Source organism: Prionailurus viverrinus, chromosome B2 (assembly GCF_022837055.1).
Source record: "Prionailurus viverrinus isolate Anna chromosome B2, UM_Priviv_1.0, whole genome shotgun sequence".
Classification (NCBI taxonomy): Eukaryota; Metazoa; Chordata; class Mammalia; order Carnivora; family Felidae; genus Prionailurus; species Prionailurus viverrinus.
The window spans coordinates 67820994-67842767 of NC_062565.1; the positions used below are offsets into that span (position 1 = coordinate 67820994).

The following is a 21774-nucleotide window of genomic DNA, read 5'->3' on the forward strand; positions in this document are numbered from 1 at the left end:
GAGGAAAGAAAAGCCAACACATATTTCTTAAGTCTGTTTATGTAGGTCAAGCTTTTGTTATCGCTTCTTCGGGAGTTATACTCTGTAACAGGATAAAATACTGTCCTCCTTAAATTTCTAATTCTCTACCCACAAAAGCAGATTAAAACCCTCCAAATCCAAATTCAGTCTAAGTTAGCCAATTATGGCCTTTTTCTATATGGAAGCAAAACTGTTGCCAATAAAAACAAGCTAGTACAAATAGTAGTACTGGGCTGGCCATAAAAGGACAAGGGACAAGGGAGGCAACACTGGAAAAGAAACTTTGGTTTTCCAACATAGATAATGGAGATACAGAAAAGGAATTTTGTAGTGTCTGCCTTCTCAGTACAAACTGACAACAGCTATGAAGCCTATCTAATTCAGCTGGCTGGTTTCAATCATTCATTCTTTCATCCAACCCTTCTTCATTCAAGAAATAGCTACTGAGGTGCTCTGTGATTAAGAGAAAAGTCAAAAAGAGGGAGAAATAGAAGATACACTCAGTTCTCAATTAACTTCCCCAACAGGGCCTTAGAAAAACATACAAATTAAATCCATGCATTAACCCCAAACTCTACTTTAGCTAATCACATCATCTTTCCAGAGCACAAATCTCTCACCATAAGAAGCCATCTATACTAGCTTCCTTTTAGCCATCAGCAAGTATATTTTTAAGGCCAAAGAAATTATTTATTAGTATACACAAAAGCCTTTAAGCAATACTGCAAAGCACAGTAAAACCACTTTAAACTGGTTTCACAAGATGTTAACAGCAAATGAAAGCACACAGATTTTTGACGACCAAAAGCACTTCATCAGCAAACCAGAGAAACATGCAATCAAGTAATGTGATAAACACATTTCAACAATTCACACTATGAAAGCCAATTACAAAACACTGTTTCATACAGATTTATAAAGCACAAAGCAAAGCAAAATCAATTTTTGTCGGTGAAAGAGAATGACGAAAATAGCATACTAATGATCATATTCACATTTATAAGTCCTGAAATTACCATACCAGAAGAATGCCATTATAAATTTGTTATTTCATATGCAAAAATGTTAGCAGTTGGTGTTGTTTGGAAGACAAATAGCAGGTACCTGTTATGTAGTTATTCTATCATTCTGAATTTTCCAAATATTTTTAACAGGCCTATGCGGCCTTTATAATGAAAAGCTAAATTTATAATGAAAAACCTAGAATTTTCCTTCCTTCTCAACTTACATGTCCTTCCGGTATCTGATGTGCGTCCTCCATCTCCTTCAGTATAAACAGGAACTACTGTAACAGTATATGGGGTATCTGGCTGCAGATTCCTAAGAATGGCATAATTCGTATTCCCAGGGATTGGTACCTAAAGATTTTAATAAAACGTAAAGCACTTGACTTGAAAAACTTGTAAAAGAAACAATACCTCAAACAATATAATACTCAAAATACTAACTCAAGATCAAGTCAAGAAGCAAGTTCTGTAATATCGGAATATAAAGATGTGCCCATATGAACTGTTACAAGAGGTTATAAAGACTTTTTTAGACCCAGACACTCACCCTAGGATCCCCCTTTAGAACTTCCTGGAATAATTATTTCCCCCAGCTCAACCTCCCAGGATCCTCCTATCACCCTGGCACTAAGGCAGCAATCTATTACCCTCTACTGAGTTCTATTAAATGAATATGAACTTCCTCAGCCCTAAAGCAAACTGGTTAACATTTTTAGCTCAACTTTGAATTCATTCAGCTACAGTTTAAATAAACATGCATTTTTCGCTACAGGATGTAATTACCAGTTCCTCTGGACCACCTGCTGTTGGTGCATAGAAGAGCTTGTACTGACGAGGGTTTCCCTCTGCGTGGTCCCAGCGAACATTCAAGGTGCTGGTAGAAGGGTCATACACTCTGAGGTTCCTCACAGTATTCAGAGGTTCTGCAATGCACAGAAATCACATGACAGTATGATCCCAACTACGAAGCACACTCAAAATGCACATTCGTTGATATTTCCCAGGCACCTTGAATACAGCAGAGACCCCATAACGGGCACCCCACAAATATTTGTTGAAGTAGTGAATAAATAAAAGAATTTCTTTGGTAATCCGGTACACATGTCTCCTCTCCACAAAATATTTTGGCCCCAAAGTGGTTTCTTTTTCAGTCCTAGAAAGTAATAAATGTCTTTCTCCATAAACAGAGACAGATAACTCCAAGCAAGGATAAGCAATTAATATCATTTTGTCAATGCATTTTAAAATTTGATTAGCAAAACTGTGTCACTCGCTGTTTCCAGATAAAGATGTGATTCTGTTCCAGTGGTAGCTACTAAAGAAAATACAGGAGTCTGGATTTACTTACTGGTCTTGCCTCTTCCTGTCATCCGACCTCCTTCACCGTCAGGATACAGGGAGGACACAGTGATCGTGTAAGGGGTGTCAGGCTTCAGTTTCTGCAGGACCACACTGTTCTGCCGTCCCCCTATTGTGGTCTTAAGCAAAACAGGGATAAGTGTTAGTCACGTCCTCTCCATCTCACTGATCTGTCAGAGAAAGCTCTTTCTACAGAGGAGCTATTTGAGACCCTTGCCAAGATCTGGAAACACATACCACAGTGAAGGTTTAAAATATATCTTATGGTGTAATTTGAAGTGTAAACGATGCACCTTAAATCATAAAGAACATTCTAAGCCTTAAACTGGTGACCTCAAAAAGATATTTCAACTTGCCGCCAGCACAGCAAAATTTCGTCCAAGGCACATTTCATAGCTCTTTCCCCAAAAAGGCTTTGATCATAAGTGAACTACAAAGGAATTTTCAGATAGAAAGAACTGCCTAATATTAGAAGCTCCACACCATTCACTAGTATTTTTACTTTTTTACAGATGTTTTTTATTTGCTTTAGAAAACACATTAAAATGATTCAGCAAAAGATCTAAAGCACTGGAATTTCTCCTCCCCGCCCTCCCCCTACCCCCCGCCCCCAAAGTGCCATTCTAACAGCATTAGCTGTGTAAACTACGTGACTGGACCCTTTGCCAGGTCACTCTCAGGCCAGGGTTCCCAGCCAGCTCTGTGATACCAGGCTTGAGGTATGAAGCTTTCCCAATTTCCTCCAATTACAGAGTTTGAAGTTTTTTACTCATTGCTTAAGGCCATCTAGCTATCTTGTTGAAAGAAAATTTGTATGATTTGTTAACAGTCTACCGAATTCAAATACTTATGTGATACTAATTAAAATCACATGAAAATGGCATGCTGCCCACAAAGAGTGTACATCTGATGGCTGGATGCTCTAGTATGGTCCAGATGTTTCCCACTTAACCACCCACCAACTCTTTGAATTCCAGAAAAAACCTCAATGAAACACGAGTCATCCTCAATATGAGCAAATTGAATGGGGTGGCTAATTTTAGTAAACTGGATATTTGAGGTTATGAGAAAAGAAGTATCAATATCCATACAGACCATTTGATATTTAACAAGTATGAAGGCATTCACTTAGTAGAACAAGCCTTATGGGTAAGCAGAGGCATGACCTACTTCTCCCGTCCAACTCTACAAAATATTTCCAGTATCAGTGATTCATTACTTTATTTCATGGACTAGCAGTGAAATGCAAATATTCCTAAGAATAACAAACCTTGAGGGATTATCATTTAATACTTTCCAGAGGGTGAGTTTATGAGACTCCTTCAAGTTGTATCAAACCTCTGAGACACAGTAGAAATGGGGAGGGAAATGCTGAAGACAAGCTTCACCTGCTTTTAAGTTTTACCTAAATCTGGCCTGACATAGACAAAAGAAGTTCTGGCGTTTTTTTAAGTTTATTTATTTTGAGAGAGACAGCACAAGTGGGAGACGGATACAGAGAGAAAGAGAGAGAGAGAGAGGGAGACAGCGAGAATTCCAAGCAGCCTTCATGATGCCAGAACAGAGTCCGATGCTCAATGTGGGGCTTGAACCCATGAAGCCATAACCAAAACCAACTGAGCCACTCAAGCACCCCAAGAAGTCCTGTTTCAGACATCAAATTATCAGTTCATCAAATGTGTCTTTTCTTATTTTCTATAAAAGCCAGTTGATTACAGTTGGTATTTAGTTTATTATTGAAAACTTATTTAATGAAAGTAGACAAAATTTCTATCCAAAAATACTGCCTAAGACTAGTTGTATGGAAACCTCAAAAGACTGACTCAAAAGTCACGCCAGGGATGGGAAGGGTTCCAGTTCAGCTAAACCCATTTAATATGCAGTATCAGAAAACTTTACCCATACACCTTTAACCACTGCCAGCATCCACCTCTGGCATCCATCTAACATCTCTACTGGTAAGGGGTAAGACCCATTTGCTGGATCTCGGCAAGTCAGGTGACTTACTGTTAATAACTCCTATCTCTCTATGTGGCTATGTGAGGAAATGTTATAGCCAAAATTATGTCAACAAAATGCTGGACCATATACAGCAAAAGAGACATTTGAAATAAATCAGGAAGCATCTCCCTGCTGGTATAAAAAATCATGGTGCCTTCTGACCTATGTGCAGTTCTAGTCACATATTTCACAAAGCAAAGGTGGAAAAGGTTCAAAAAAAGACAAAGTGAACGGACAAGGACTTTGTTAAATCAGGGAAGACCAGAAAGATAAAGAAGATGAAGGTTGTTTACAGTAATATCATCTTTCTCAGAAACCTCTACTTGGATAAATATAAAAATAAGAAATAATACGAATTAGGTGAACAGAAGCCTAGATCTGGAAACTCCAGATATAGGAAATATCTATCACATGCAAAAACAAGAAAATTACAATAACAGAAATTTGGCAAACTTTCAGTATTTGATTAAGTTGCAGAAATATGGATTAAAAATCTATAAATCTTCATAGATAACCCAGCGCTAAGAGTGTTTAAGGGAAATGTGCATGCATGAGGCACATGTCTGACGCTGTGAGGCTGCCTACCATGAAAAGCAACTTTCGTTTCTCATGAGAAGGTCCAGAGTTCCCATCGCAAATGGAGTCAAATAAGTCCATTCAATACAATAAATTTTGCATCCCTCAAAGTAGTAAGTATGACTAAACACTGGAGGCGAAAAGAGTTTGAGGAGAAAAGATAGAATTTTCCCAGTTATATTTTTTTCAAAAATATTACCGTTTGCTCATTGCCTTCTCCTGTTGAAGGCTGGTAAGTAATTCTGTATTTCTGCACACGACCACTAGCGGGATCCCACTTAACAGTCAAGCTGTTAGATGTTGCATTGTACACTTGAAGGTTTCGTGGGCCACTTTTTGGAGCTGAAAAAAGATTGTTGAGAGACAGAGTAAGCTCACAGAACGAGGCCTCCTCCCCAAATAATCACTATTCACAAGGAAATCAGTATACTTTTAACTTTAGGACTAAATTTGACCCCAGTAAAGGATGGCCATTGAATCTTAAATGACTTCTCAACAAATGGCAATAAAGCAGTTTTTTAAGAAATGTTTAAAAATAGGTCTCAATCGATGCCTTGCAATTTAAAAGCAGAAAATCTCTTTGCAGTGGATTTTATGGTATTTTTCATTCATTCATTTGTTCATCATTTATTCATTCATTCATTATTGTCATTCATATGGCTCAGCAAATTAAACTCTTACCTTGTGTTGTTAAGGGTATCAAACGTGCTGAAATTAAAAAAAAAAAAAAAAAAAAAAAAAAAAAAAACAGAATTTGGGGAAATATTACTAATATAGCCATAGCTCTATTTTTTAAATTAACTTTAAAATAACAAGGTCCTATTTCAAAGCTGAACACCTACGTGTGCGCTCACTGCCAGTCAGGTCATCGCTTTCTGACTCATCAGGATATATGGCAGTAACAGAAACTTCATAAAGAGTGTTCGGGTTCAGGTTTTCAAACACCAAAGTATTTTCATCTCCATTTAAGATGGTCTTAGTGAAAGAGGAAAAAAAAAAAACAAACCCACACAAAATTAAGTCACCATGTACATCACACACTCAATGGAAGTTGGTTGACATTATTTAGCCACTACAAAGCCATTCTGGCTTTGTTGCATCCCAAGAGTTCAAATATCACTAATAAGAAAGGATGCTTTTCTGGCAATAGAGGTAATACATGCTTCAAACAAGATTCCTTATAATGAAATAAGATGTTTTTCAAAAACAGAAGGGAGAAAGGAAGGAAGAGAGCTAACACTACCTCCATCTTGTCTGAGCTTCCAAAAGGTGCCCAGGTTATTCTGTACAGGGACACATCTGAAGCTCCATGATCCCAAGTCCCTCGGAAACTCTCCGGTGTTACTTCAGTAATCTTTAGGTTTGTTGGTGCTGGCACAGTACCTATCGTGAGATAAAGCAGGACCAAGTCTATGAATGTGATCCACAAACAATATAATAAAACTGCTTTGTTTTAACTTCATGGACATGGGGACACTGGCTGAAAGCATTGTTTAGAACCAAGTATCTTACCAGTTCAGTTCATTTGAAAGATAGTGTAAGAGAAAGCCCTGAAAACTGCAAACACTACATGGATGTAACAGGTTACTATTTGTATTCTGTTAAAATAGTGATATTTTTTAAAGTACCTTTTAGTAATACTCTTCTAATTCACTGGTTCTCAATCATTCTGCATCTCAAGTATTTTTTTTCAATGTCCTATTTGAAAGCTGAACATCTACATGTGAAAACCATGGACCTGTTCACACAGCAATACACATAAACCTAAACTTTGGTAGATAATTATCTGAGAGTGCATGGGCCATCATGGCCTATGAAATGTAATGATCTAAGTAATCCATGCGTGAGGTTTTCTGATAAACACTCGTCTATCTTAAGGATAAGTGAAGCAGATTGTACTCACTCTGTCCAGAGACAGGAATAACCCCAGAGTGCTAATGACTGCTGAAACCCCAATTAAAAGCCTCTCCATTGACCAGGCACAAGGAATCTGGAATGTCTGCCTCCAGTTATGAGCTTTCATTTTCAATGCCAACTACACAAAATCCAGACCCATCAAAAATTTATTTCTAATAATTACAGTGAAAAGGCCCAATGAGATACTGAGTGGCACCACTTTCATAAGCACATCTGCAAAGCAAACCACATGTTAAGGATGTACTTTCAATATATCTAAAAGGTATTAGGAAGTCTTAAAGATTAAAAACACATTGAAAGTATTGACTTAGTAATTACTAAATTACCTCCTTCCACTAGTCTTTTTTTCCTGACTTTTTTTCTTTACTACACCTGTTATGTTTATGCAGAGCTGTCTGTCTACTCGCATGCACTGATATGCCCATCCAGGCACTACCCTTTCCAGGTAAGAACCATGCCAAGAAGACAGCTGAGATTGATAGCAGCAATCACATGATAAGAAAAGCAGAAGTCAATACTGTCTGATGTTAAGGAGTAGGCTGTAACATTTGACCAGACTGCCTGATCCTGTATAGACAGTTAGGTATGAAAGGAGAAGCTTTGGGGCCTCTAGTGAGGGAGTTACAGGGCAGGAAGCAAATGTTCCAGATTTGTATTGATCCCAGCAGTACCTTGCTGGATGAGGTGGGGCAAGTCATTTAAATTTTCTAGACCTGTGGTGTCTCCTGTCAAAGCTACTAGCCATCCAGTAGTAGCTACTGAGTACTTGAAATATGTCTAGTCCCAATTGAGAAATACTGTAAGTATAAAGTTAATATGTACTGGATTTCAAATAATTATTATAGGAAAAAATTATGAGAAGTATTAATATAATTATTTTACTGATACATATTAAAATGACAACACTTTTTATATATTGGGTTAAATATAACACATTGAAATTAGTTTCCTCTGTCTCCTTTTACTTTTTCAATTTTTTTTTTAACGTTTATTTATTTTTGAGACAGAGAGAGACAGAGCATGAACGGGGGAGGGTCAGAGAGAGGGAGACACAGAATCTGAAACAGGCTCCAGGCTCCGAGCTGTCAGCACAGAGCCCGACGCGGGGCTCGAACTCACGGACCGCGAGATCATGACCTGAGCCGAAGTCAGCCGCTCAACCGACTGAGCCACCCAGGCACCCCTCCTTTTACTTTTTCAAATGTGGCTACTAGAAAACTTTGAATTTCGTAAGTAGCTCCCATTATATTTCTTTGGAACTAGACCGGCTCTAGACTTCAACTTTTTAAAAAAATTTTGTTTAGTGTTTATTTATTTTTGAGAGAGTGAGAGAAAGAGAAAGAGTGGGGTAGGGGCAGAGAGGGAGGGAGACACAGAATCCAAAGCAGGCTCCAGGATCCAGGCTGTCAGCACAGAGCCTGAAGTGGGGCTCAAACTCACAAACCATGAGATCATGACCTGAGAAGAAGTTGAATGCTCAACCAACCCACACGCCCCCCTAGACCTCAACTTCTTAAGCGCTATTTGATTAGGAAATTATGTGCTAAGCACGGTGCCAGGCACTGGAGATGCAAAGTTGTACAAAGTAAGTATGTCTCTGCCTTCACTGGTGGGGAGGAGGGGTAAGCAGAATAGATAGAAAAAGATTAACGAGCAACAATAATTGGGTTAAATACTATGCAAGTACCATGACAGAGGAAGAAACGGACATCCCTGGAAGCAGCAACAAAATGGAGCAGGTGAGACGGGACCAGGGCAGGTTGCCCTGCATCTCCCCTGCCTTTCCACCGTGCAAGCCTCCCCTTCCTCTGAAACCTGACAGTGCGCAACCTGAGTGCCGCTTACCTCACCTTCCTTACATGAGTCCCTACATTGTCAATTACTTTTTCTTATCTCCACAATGAAATCATGAACTACTGAAGGCAAAGATTTTATATTTTGTTACCGCTGATAGCACTTTATATATAGTAAGATTTCAAAAAATATTTGATAACTAACACAACTTTCCCAGAGAAAATGGCCAACTTACATCAAGAATATACTTCCTCCCCACCCCCCCCCCACACACATGCACACACGCACGCACACACACACACACGTACACACACCAGTTGAGTATCTGGAAGATGAATTAATGACAGGGGCTGATAGAATAATAGTAAGATAAACGTATCATAGAAGGAATGGACATGTTAAATCACTATATTGTACACCTGAAACATAACACTGTATGTTAATTATACTAGAATTAAAATTTAAAACTTAGATAATAAATAAAAACATTTTTAAAATTTTTAAATAGAGTGCCTGGGTGGCTCAATTGGTTAAGCATCCAACTCTTGATTTCAGCTCAGGTCATGATCTCAAGGTCTGTGACTTAGAGCCCCACGTAGGGCTCTGTGCTACCACATGGAGACTGCTTAGGATTCTCTCCCTCTCTCTCTCTGCCCCTTCCCTGTTCTTCCTCTTTCTCTCTCTCTGTCTCTCTCTCAAAATAAATAAAAACATTAATTTTTTTTAATTTTTCAAAAGTTAAAAACTTAATTGAAAAATAAAATAACACAATAAATTTGAAAATAAAAGGAATGGACATGAAGGTAGAAGATGGGCAGAAAATAAATAAAAAGCAATCTGGAAATCCACAAATATTCAAAAAAAATTGTACTAAGAAACAAAATGACCCAATAAGTTCAGTTACACAGTCATGTAATGTTGTTTCTCAATTATCAAGGAAGCATGATCACAACTTACGGGTAGTTTCTTGAGCAGTCACCGGGGGAGACTCCCCTTCATCATATACTGCAGAAACCCCTACTGTGTACAGGGTTTGTGAGAGCAGGTCTTTGAGAGGGGTGCTGGTCCTTGACCTGTCTACTTCTACCTGTAATAGAGCAGTGGAACTATTTTTACGAAGAGTATAGTTTTAACATCTCTGTTGTTTACTGTACCTCTTAGCAAAAGAGCATAAGAATTGTGCTACAAAAAATAGCAATGGTTTCTAATATGCAAAAGAGTCCAGGAACCAGAGAGAGTTTAAATGCTTCCAATGTGGAAAAATATATTGACACTAGGGTTTGGTAAATAATGACTCTCTACAGGTTCAAGCAACCTAACCATTTTGCAACAACAGTTTCTCTGTTTCCTTTTGTATCACTGCCTTACTTCTTTCAGAAATGTTCTCCTGTGCATTACCTCATTTGTTATGCACAAGAATCCTGTGAGGCCCACTGGTCATTGTGCCTCTTTTGAAATTGAAACCTAGAATGAAATGAATGTGTGCACATGTATAAATTAGCTTTAGTATAATCCAAATGACCAGCACAGTCAACAAGTGAGTGCTTACGGAAACTATTTCTATCTACCAAAAATGTCATTAATGTGCCCCCAAGCACACATAAGTTTTAAGCCCATTCTCTAGTGAAGGCCCTCAGTTTGCTCCCACCTTGAGTCAGGTTGTCATCGAAACAGATCTCTGCCCCAACATCATTTCAAAAACGCTCACCGCCAAAGGGACCCTCCTCTAAGAATACATTTACCCTTTCTCTCAGTCCTGCTGCATTGCCCTATCTTCCTACTATCTGATGAACTCCCCTCTTCTTTCCTGCATCCTTTGCTAGCTTTTATTTTTAGAAACATTATTATGATATTTTTAGTAATTTATAGAATGCAGAGTACCATAAAAGGCATCTTAATGAGAAGGAAGTACCATCTACATTCTACGACTCTATCCATTAAGGGATAATGATTTTGAGATCAATATCACACAACAAAACATTTCCAAACTAAATGCAACACAGTCCAATATATCATCAAGTATTCAAAAAATGCCTTATTAATATAACAAATTTTCAATACTGTATTAATAAGGTTACAAGTATTCAAACATGCTATTCTCTATACTAATTTGGGTTCTTTTATTAAACCTACAGAAAACAAATATTTCCAAATCCATTCCAGTCTTCAACTTACCTCTTTGACATCCTCTTCTGGTGTTTTGTAGCGAACGATATATTTACGCACTTTTCCAGGCACGGGTTCCCAAAACACATTCATGGTGCTGTGAGTCACATCTCTGAGTCTCAGATCTCGAGGTTTGGGTAAAGGCACTGGAGACGCATGAGAAATGAGGTTTTGATGTGGCTCTCACCACAGAGTTCTAATGCATTTACACACGTTTTCAAGTTGTTTGCAGAAAACTTAACAGTGTGCAGCAAAATAACTTTAAAAAATAGCTATGCTGATAAACATACTATGATTCTACTAGGTAGAGCTCAATTTTTCTTAGTAAGGACCTTTAAAAATATGATACATTTAAATTTTTATTATAATTATAATTTCTCTTTCATATGCAGACTTCCTTCCATACTATTTTAATAAGATCTTACTTGCTATTCAGCTATAATATATCATAATTCAGCATAAATGTGCAGCTTGTGTTTATCAGATATTTAAATCAGTTAGGATAGAAAACAAAATCGAAAGAGTTATGGTCCCTTAAAAGAAAATGATAGAAAAACAAATGGTTATGAGAATGAAGAATGAAGATGGGCCAAAATTAAGCACCCGGTAAGCTGGTAAGAAAATCCACAGAAGCATAAATGGTTACAAGAAAATCCAAATGACAAACTTTTTGCCAAGTCAAACAAAACCTTACCTTAAAAAGAACATGGCTAAGGATAACCAACAAAGAATATATTAGACAGATCTCACTTTCTAGCTGCCCGTTGACCAATTTCCTTTGTCTCTCATTTCAACTCTGTACATCCTCCCTCCTGAACGTCACCCTCCACTTCCATGTTTCTGCACCTTTTTCCCTTCAATGTTTTTGTCTCTCTGCATCTCTGTGTCCTCCCTTCCTCCTCCACTGTTGTATTCCAGTTCCATATCAAATCCATGACCACACTCACCTTTCATGCCATTATGACTCTTGCATCTTCTCTCCAGACACTCTGAGAACACCTATCTCCCTATCTGGCTTCCCACTAGCTGGCTTCCCTAGCTGGCTTCCCACTCTTTCCATCTGCCACTACCTCATTTCTACAAAACCACCCCCAGCTCTAAACAGGGTCTAATATATAAAAAATGATTATTTGTTGTCAATGAATTTATACTGTCCCACCCTTCAAGGGCTCTTTCTCTTTTCTGCCTTATCATGCTTCTGTACCACTTCTCCCCCCGCCCCTTGAAGTCTCCTTCTAACTTCTTAATTTCCTTAGAAATGTGGGCTGAGACTCAAACTTAAACCTAGTCATCTATTCCAACATGACCACCTCAACAAGCATGAAACAAAAGTTCTAGCCAGGAAAAGCAAGGGTCCTAAGTGCAATCATTGTCCTTTTCAAGAAAAAGCACCTGAATGCCAATGAAACAAACCAAAAACACAAAAGGGACTGATCAATTACTCAAGAAAAGTGCAAACCACAAAGGAGTCCACATGCTTTACACTACCTTGTATTATCTATTGGTGCATTCCCAATACCCAGCAAAGTGACTGAAGTACAACAGATGATCAATAAATAGGTTTTTGGATTGAGTAAACTGATTAGCTCACTTCATTGAAACAGACTTATCTACATGTGCCATAAAGTTTCTACTTCAGCAAGAACTTGGAACATCTTAATCTTAAGTCTAGAATCTTCCTCCAAAATTACACTCACCCGACATTCCCTTCTCACCAGTGCTATATAGCATACTTAAATATACCATTATTTTATATTCTATGCCCTCATTGGCACTTGGCCAAAGTACTTGTAAGACACCCACCACTGATTGTTAAGAAACATCCTCAGTATCAACTACGTTAAATGTGAAAAAAAAGTACATCCTAGAATCAATTTAAGATGCTGCCATAAGTCTAGAATTAACTTTAATTCTCAGTTGTGATTCCCATAAGGAATAACCCTGTAATTTATGCACAAATTATTCAAGTATTGATAGTATCACTGGGTGGAAGAAAAATCCTAATGAACATTATATCAACAGCAATAAAGAAAGAATAAAAACTGGTAATATCTTACAGGTGACTTCCCGAGCAGTGACAGGTTCACTAGTGAGGTCATGCAAGGCAGCCTGCACTGTGACTGCATACTCAGTGTTGGGAAAAAGATCAGTCAGCTGCACGTCGTTCACTGTTGGCCCAACGCGCATCTGCATATGGACATGCCAAAGGGAAATAAGACATTCAAATCAAACATTTCCATTTACTGGGGCTAGCCAATTATGGCCTATTTGTAACCACTAGATTATATAACACAACGTTTATTTTTCATTTCTCTGAACAGAATTTCTTTTCATGCCAATGTTTTTTAAAAATGTGTCAAAGGTCACAAATCTAATTTTGCATGTAGTTATAAATGAGTTCATAAGCAACTGCAGTTTAATGCAGTCTCTAAAACTAGAAAGTCTCAGGAAGACCCAATGATAAAGAAACAAATGTCTCCCACCTCTTTCGGTTTTGCTGGTTCTGTGGCATTGGTGGGTTCGTATGTCACGGTGTAGCCAGTAGCCCCTCCCACTGGCTGCCACTGCACATGCATGCTGGTAGGGCTAATATCATAAATATTCATGCTGACCACGGGGACTGGTACTGTTGGAATGTAAAGGCAGACATCAGTCTAATTCCTGTCAATCTACTCATTTTTAACTGTTGACTCCTATTTAATAATTGGTATTATATATGCTAAATAGAGAATGGGTTGCTGCAAGAAGTCAATGAGGGTCAATATAATTCTTTCCTCTCTCCTGAAAAACCCAATCTCATTGTTCATTGCCACCTCATACTCAGGACAGCAAGTTACAACTATTTTATAAAAAAAGAAAGTTTAAATTTCAACTGGCATTCCAATGAGTCCATATGGAAGTGAAAATAGATACCAACTTCCTGAAATGTCAATCTCTTTTTCTGGAATATCTTTAAGTTATCTCTTTTCAGACTTCAATCATAAAATTTCATACATAAGTAACAAGTACAGTATTTTATTTCATCATTAATTAAAAAAAAATTAAGTGAGAGTGTCATACATTAATAACTGAAACTTAGGGGATTCGTGGACTTCTGGAAACCAGGCCCATGAGGCACAGTAAAAGATTTTGTTTCCTTTTCATTTAGTACCCATATAGCTTTCTATATACTGTCCAAAGATTGAGTTTAAAGTTTCAAGAAAATATCAGATTAATCCTGCCCATTATGAAATACATTATTTCCCACTTCCTATGATCTAATATGAAGGATAGTAAGAGAAGAGATGGAGGACAGGTTCAAGACGGTAACAAAAGAAGACTCTGAAATCACCTCTTCCCATGGATGCGAAAAATTTATAGCCACATATGAAATAATTTTCTCTGAAACAGAAAGACCTGAGAACTAGAGGAATAGTACCTTCCACAACAAAGAGAAAAGAGCCATATCAGGGCAGGTAGGAGAGGTAGGAGAAATATGAAAGTAATAATTTCACTGGAAAAAGTAAATATATAGTAAAGATAGTAGATCAATCACCAATAAGGCAAGTATGAAGGTCAAAAGACAAAAGTAGTAAAGTTAACTAAAATTATAATAATTAGCTAAAGGATGCATAAAATAAAAGATGTAAAATGTATCATCAAAAATATAAAACGTGGGTGCCAGGGTGGCTCAGCATCCGACTTCAGGTCATGATCTCATGGTTTGTGAATTCAAGCCCCACATCCAGCTCTCTGCTGTCAGCACAAAGCCCACTTTGGATCCTCTGTCCCCCTGTCTCTCTCTCTCTACCCCTCCTCCACCCACACTCTCTCTCTGTCTCTCTCAAAAATAAATATTTTAAAAAATCTTCTTACATAAAACATCATTTCTTTAAAAATATGAAAAATGGGGGATAAAAATGTAAAATTTGGGAATGTGTTCAAATTTAAGTTGCTATCAACTTAAGAGACTATCATATGCATAGGATGCTACATATGAATCTCACAATAATCACAAAGAAAAACTAATACTAAATATATAAAAGAAAATAGGAAAGAAATCTAAACATAACACTAAAGAAAGCCAGAAAACCACAAGAGGAGAGAAAAAGAGAAGAAAAAGGAAAAGAAGAACTTCAAAAACAACCAGAAAACAACAAAATGGAAATAAGTACATACCTACTAATTATTTCTTCAAATATAAATGGACTAAATTTACCAATCAAAAGACAGAGTGGATAAACAGATTTAAAAAAAAAAAGAACTGTCTATATGCTACCTACAAAAGACTCATTTCAGAAATAAGGACACATTCAGACTGAATGTGAAGGGATGCCAAACAATATTCTATGCAAATGGAAATGAAAAGAAAGCTGATGTAGCTATACTCATATCAGACAAAATAGACTTTAAAATAAATACTGTACTAAAAGACAAAGGGGGCACCACATAATGATAAAAAGATCAACCCAGCCAGAAGATACATTAAAAACAAAAGTTTATTTATAAACACCCAACACAGGAGCACCAAAGTATATAAAACAAATATTTAAAAACCTAAAAGGGGAGATTTAAAGCAAAAAAATAATAGTAGGAGACTTTAAAACCCTACTTACAGCAATGAATAGGTCATGAGACAGAACATTAATAAGGCAATATTGGTCTTAAATGACACATTAGATCACATGGCCATAATAGATATATGCAGAACATTCTATCCAAAAGCAGTGGAATGCACATGCTTCTAAAGTGCACATGGAACATTCTCCAAGATAGATCACATGTTGGGTCACAAAATAAGTCTCAATAAATTTAAGAGGACTAAAATTGTATCAAGCATCTTCTCTGACAAAAATGGTAAGAAACTAAAATCAATTACAATGACAAAACTGGAAAAAACACAAAAACATGAAAACAAATAACATGTAACTGAACAACCATGAGGTCATCAAAGAAAGCAAAGGAGATATCAGAAAATACTTAGAAAAAAATAAAAGAGAAATAGCATACCAAAAGCTATGAGACTCAGCAAAAGCAGTTCTCAGAGGGAAGTTCATAGCAATACAGGTTTATGTCGAGAAACAAGAAAAATCTCAAATAAACAATCTAACTTTACACCTAAAGAAACTAGAAAAAGAAAAATAAATTGAGCCCAAAGTTAGAAGGAAGGAAGTAATAAACATCAGAGGCAGAAATAAATTAAATAGAGACTAAGGAAATAGAAAAGATCAATGAAACTAAGAGCTGGTTCTTTGAAAAAGATAAACAAAATTAAAAAAACCCTTAGTTAAACAAACAAAGAAAAAAAAGGACTCAAATAAAATCAGAAATGAAAGAAAAGTTACAACTGATGTCATGGTGGGGAGGGGGGGAAGATCATAAGACACTACATAGGAGTGCCTGGGTGGCTCAGTCAGTTAAGTGTCTGACCCTTGATTTCAGCTCAGGTCATGATCTCGCGGTTGTGAAATCAAGCCCCATGAATGGCTCTGTACTCAGCATGGAGTCTACTTGGGATTCTCTCTCTCTCTCTCTCTCTCTCTCTCTCTCTCTCTCTCTCAAAATAAATAAACATTTTTTTAAAAGACCTACTACAAAAAACAATATGCCAACAAACTAGAGAGCCTAGAAGAAAAGGATAAATTCTTAGAAACATACAATCTCCCAAGACTGAATCAGGAAGAAATAGAAAACCTGAGTAAAGTGATTACTAGCAAGAAGATTGAATCAGAAATCAAAAACTCCCAGCAAACAAAAGTTCAAGACCAAACAGCTTCACTGGTGAAATCTTCCAAACAGTCAAGGAGATTTAATACGTAACCTTGCCAAACTCTTCCAAAAATTAAAGAGGAGGGAATGCTTCCAAACACATTTTATGAGGCCAACATTACCCTGACATAAAAACCAGACAAGGATGCCACACAAAAAGAGAGAAAATTATGGGTCAATATCCTTGACAAACATAGATGTAAAAATCCTCAACAACATATTAGCAAACCAGATTCAACAATACATTAAAAGCATTATACATTATGATCAAGTGGGATTTATTCCAGGGATGAAGAATGGTTCAAATTCACAAACCAATCAATGTTATATACAACATTAACAAAATGAAGGATAAAAATCATATGATCATCTCAACAGATGCAGAGAAAGCATTCAATAAAATTCAACACCTATTTATGATTTAAAAAAAACTCTCAACAAAGTGGCAATAAAGGAAATTTACCTCAATATAATAAAGTCCGTATATGACAAACCCACAGCCAACATCACATTCAATGGGAAAAAGCTGAAAGCTTTTCCTCCAAGTTCAAGAACCAGACAAGCATGCCCACTCTCACCACTAATTCAACATAGTATTGGAAGTCCTAAATATAGCAACTAGGCAAGGCGGAAAAAAGGTATTCAAATCAGAAAGGAAGAAGTAAAACTATCACTATTTGCAAATGACATGTTACTATATATAGAAAACCCTAAAGATGCCACCAAAAACTGTTAGACCTAATAAATGAATTCACAGGACATAAAATCAATATACAGATATCCATGGTATTTCCATACACTAATAACAAACTATCAAAAAGACAAATTAAGAAAATAACCTCATTTGTAATTGCATAAAAAAGAATAAAATATCTAGTAATAAATTTAACCAAAGAGGTGAAAGACCTATTCACTGAAAACTAATAAAACCTAATAAAAGAAATTGAAGATACACAAAGACATGGAAAGACATACTGTGCTCATAGATTGGAAGAATTTATACTGTCAAAATGTCCAGACTATCCATAAAAATCTACAGATTCAATGCAATCCCTATCAAAGTTACAATGGCATATTTCACAAAACTAGAACAAATAATTCTAAAATGTATGTGAAACCACAAAAGGTGCTGAATAGCCAAAGCAATCACAGGGAAAGAAGAACAAAGTTGTGGGGTGCCTGGGTGGCTCAGTCGGTTAAGCGTCCGACTTCGGCTCAAGTCACGATCTCGCGACTTGTGTGTTCAGGCCCTGTATCGGGCTCTGTGCTGACAGCTCGGAGCCTGGAGCCTGCTTCAGATTCTGTGTCTCTCCATCTCTCGGCCCCTCCCCCACTCATGCTCTGTGTCTCTCTGTCTCTCAGTAATAAATAAATGTTAAAAAATTTAAAAAAAAGAACAAAGTTGAAATTATCACAGTCCCTGATTTCAAACTATATTACAAAGTTATAGTAATTAAAACAGTATGGTATGGGCAAAAAAAACCACACATATCAAAAGAACAGAATTGACAGTCCAGAAATTAACCTGCACATATATGGACAACTAATTTATGACAGAGGAACCATTGTATGTACAATGGAATAAAAACAGTATCTTCAATAAATGGTGCTGGGAAACTGGTCAGCCACATACAAAAGAATGAAACTTAGACCACTCTCATACACCATACACAAAAGTTAGCTCAAAATGGATTAAAGACTTGAATGTAAAACCTGAAACTATAAAAATCCTAGAACCAAAACATAGATGGTAAGCTCCTTGACATCAGTCTTGTTAATGTTTTATTTTAATTTTTTTAACATTTATTTATTTTTGAGAGAGAGACAGAGTGTGAGCAGGGGAGGGGCAGAGAGAGAGGGAGACATAGAATCTGAAGCAGGCTCCAGGCTCTGAGCTGTCAGCACAGAGCCCAATGTGGGGCTCAAACTCATGAACTGTGAAATCATGACCTGAGCTGAAGTCAGACACTTAACCAACTGAGCCACACAGCTGCCCCAGTCATGGTAATGCTTTTGTGGCTGAGACTCCAAAGGCAAGGGAAACAAAAATAAAAATAGACAAATGAGACCACATCAAACTAAAAAGCTTCTGCACAGCAAAGGAAAATGTCATCAAAACAAAAAGCAACCCACTGGATAGAAGAAGATATTTGCAAATCAAAACTCCAATAAGGAGTTAATATCCAAAATGTATAAAAAACTCATACAACACAACAACAACAAGAACAACAAAACAAAGAACCCAATTAAAAAATGAGCAGCGGATGTGAATAGACATTTTTCCAAAGAAGACATACAGATGGCTAACAGGCACATGCAAAGATGTTCAACATCACTGATTATTAGGAAAACACAATTCAAAACTACAATGAGAGGTATCACTTCATATGTGTTAGAATCATTATTATCAAAAAGATATGAAATAACAAGTGCTGGCAAGGATGTGGAGTAAAGGGAACCCTGATACACTATTGGTGGGATTGCAAATTGGTGTGGTCACTATGGAGAACAGTATGGAGATTCTGCAAAAAAAATTAAGAATAGATACCATAAGATTCAGCTATTCCACTACTGGCTATTTATTCAAAGAGTACAAACCACTAATTCAAAAGATATATGCAACTCTATGTTCACTGAAGCATTATATAATGCTTATATTATATAATGTCATATTATAATGACCAAGATATAGAAACAACCTCTCTGTGTGCTGGTGGATAAATGGGTAAAGAAGAAGTGATATATAATGAAATATATAGAAGTATATATAAAGTGGAATACTGCTCAGCCATAAAAAAGAATTAAATCTTGCCATTAGTGACAACAAGAATGGGCCTTGAGGGTATTATGCTAAGTGAAATAGGTTAAGAGAAAGAGAAATACCACATGACTTCACTCATACGTGGAGTCTAAAAACAAACAAAATCCAAACAAACAAAACCAAATCCATATACGGAGAACATATCACTAGTTACCAGAGGGGAACAGGGTTGGAGGGTAGGTGAAAGGGATAAAGAGGATCAAGTGTAGAGTGATGGATGGTAATAGACTTTTGAGGGTGATCACTTTGTAGTGTATACAGATGTCAGCTTACAATATTGTACACCTAAACCTTATACAATAAAGAGAGGGGGAAGAGATAAAGACTTAAGGAACTGAACAGTAAGTAGAGTCAATTCTTGTCTTAGAGAGAGTGATGCCCACTCCTTCATCTTATTACTGGCCTCCCTTCCCCTGGAGTCCAGCCAAGAAGGTGGGAAAAGGAAAGAGTTCTTTCATATGGCCTCAGAAACCTTACCAGGAATAGGAGCAAGGAACAACTCTGCCAGAAGCTCTACTCAAAGTCAAAGCCATTAGGACTTCTCTAATAAAGGCCAGGATGAAAAGGCCAGGAAAAAAGGGTCGATGTCATTGACAGCAGGAAGATCTGGCTACATACAAAACTGAATAGGTCATCTCTGCACAGCTCCTCTTCCTAATCTTTGTCCCACTCCCCACATGACACCTTTCTTAAGTGAATAACTATATGAAAGGTAAGTGAGCCCTCTCCATTATCTATGGCCATGACTACCCATTCTACCAGTGGAGTCCCATGATTGCAAGAACAGCCAGTAAGCACAGATGAGTATTTATTGAGCACCTGTACAAAGAACACACTTAATAAATATTTGTTGAATGGATATTGAACAATGGAATGATATGTAAGGCTGCCAAAAATCCCACATAGACTGCCACCTATTCATCTTAAAAAACAAAATAATGAGAAGATTTTTTTTAATCTGACTTACAAGTTTTTTCTGTGCCCTTCAGAGGCTCACTATATTCATCTTCTACCACAGAATACACATTAACAACATACTCCGTTTCAGGCTTCAGATCTTTCAGTACTGTGCTACTTTCCAGCCGGCTCACATAAAACTAGGGGAAAAAATTTAAAAAATAATAGCAACTTATGCTGTAATCACTTCCTTCTTTTCTACGACCATTACAAAGTAAGTTAACTGCAATGAGCTTAGAAATTATATTTCGATGAAACCATTGTCTTTTGCTTTTGGAAATTACCAGATTACAATGAGATCTTAGACAATTCATATCATTTATTCTCCCAGCTGTTGTTTCCTTATTTATTTGTAAAATGAGTGGGTAAAACTAGATCATCTTTAGTGTTTCCTTCTACCTCAAGGATTCTACTACAAACTCACAAATAAATCAAGCATCCTTTGATTAAAAATCATATTGATATTCTGCAATTCTTAGAAACCATGAGAATTTAAGCAAAGCTCTTTTCCTTTAATTAAGCCCAAATGGAAGTGTTTGCCTAGCAAGGAATAGAAAGCACCACTGTTGATTCAGTTCTGCCACTCTCTACATCTTTCTTGCTCCACACCCAACATTTTTTGAACCTTAATATGAAGGACTCAATCTCAATATCAGGAAGGAGTGGGCTGTAGATGTTGTCTACTCACTTCTTGACGTTTCCCTCCAGAAACGGGATAGTATTCCACCTTATACCTGTCCACGCTGTCAGCAGGAGGTGTCCAGCTCACTCTAAGAGAACGATGGGTTCGCTCAGAAATAACTAGGTTAGAAGGTGCTTCCAGGTCACCTACACATGGAAGTAAAATGCATACGCTTTTATCATTATTATAGCAAGGTGATGAAATCTGAAATTAGATCGAAACAGTATTACTCCCCGTATTTCAAATTTGCACACACATCCTGACAAAAAGTAAATCAGTCTAGAGTCCCATTGCCCATAAGACCTCCCTGGGTGGGCAAAGGATTTTTCAGTCCCTGAAGATTCAAGCCTGGGTTCATCTTTCATTAAAACCTGTCTCACTCTTTCTTGTGGCGCTACCTGTTTACCAATCACCTAGACTCTAAAACCTCTGAATTGTCCTTGAATACTTCGTCCTTTCCCTAACCTTATACATATAACTGATGAATAAGGATTTGGGTCCTGACAATTCCACTGTCTCTATCATTGTTGGACCACCCACATTCACCACCCTCATTATCATTTGATTATTTATATTCATGTCTTAATCTCCTTAACAATAAGTTATACTCTGTGTGGACAGAATTGGTTTCTCATTTATGTTTAGTTCTCCTATAGGACCTAGTTCAGTGGTAAGAGAAGCTACCCACTTTCTTGCTCAAGAGAGAAGAAAAACAACCAAGTCTT

The 21774-nt window shown here is 37.1% G+C and overlaps 1 protein-coding gene across 4 annotated transcripts in view; it reads right to left on the reverse strand.

Moving 5' to 3' along the window:
* COL12A1 (collagen type XII alpha 1 chain) overlaps positions 1 to 21774 on the reverse strand; it is a 117242-nt gene that overhangs the window by 45949 nt on the left and 49519 nt on the right. For 3 of the 4 annotated variants that reach the window (XM_047858972.1, XM_047858968.1, XM_047858969.1), the window contains 13 exons: positions 21056 to 21195; positions 20378 to 20507; positions 13325 to 13467; positions 12899 to 13028; positions 10851 to 10987; positions 9633 to 9762; positions 6208 to 6347; positions 5807 to 5939; positions 5646 to 5672; positions 5164 to 5306; positions 2377 to 2506; positions 1812 to 1951; positions 1250 to 1379 (listed from right to left, as the gene is read on the reverse strand). In XM_047858972.1, the coding sequence (XP_047714928.1) occupies positions 1250 to 1379; positions 1812 to 1951; positions 2377 to 2506; positions 5164 to 5306; positions 5646 to 5672; positions 5807 to 5939; positions 6208 to 6347; positions 9633 to 9762; positions 10851 to 10987; positions 12899 to 13028; positions 13325 to 13467; positions 20378 to 20507; positions 21056 to 21195 (1653 nt within the window). The remainder of the gene's footprint in view (positions 1 to 1249; positions 1380 to 1811; positions 1952 to 2376; positions 2507 to 5163; positions 5307 to 5645; positions 5673 to 5806; positions 5940 to 6207; positions 6348 to 9632; positions 9763 to 10850; positions 10988 to 12898; positions 13029 to 13324; positions 13468 to 20377; positions 20508 to 21055; positions 21196 to 21774) is intronic. The other variant, XM_047858970.1, reaches the window with a different exon arrangement.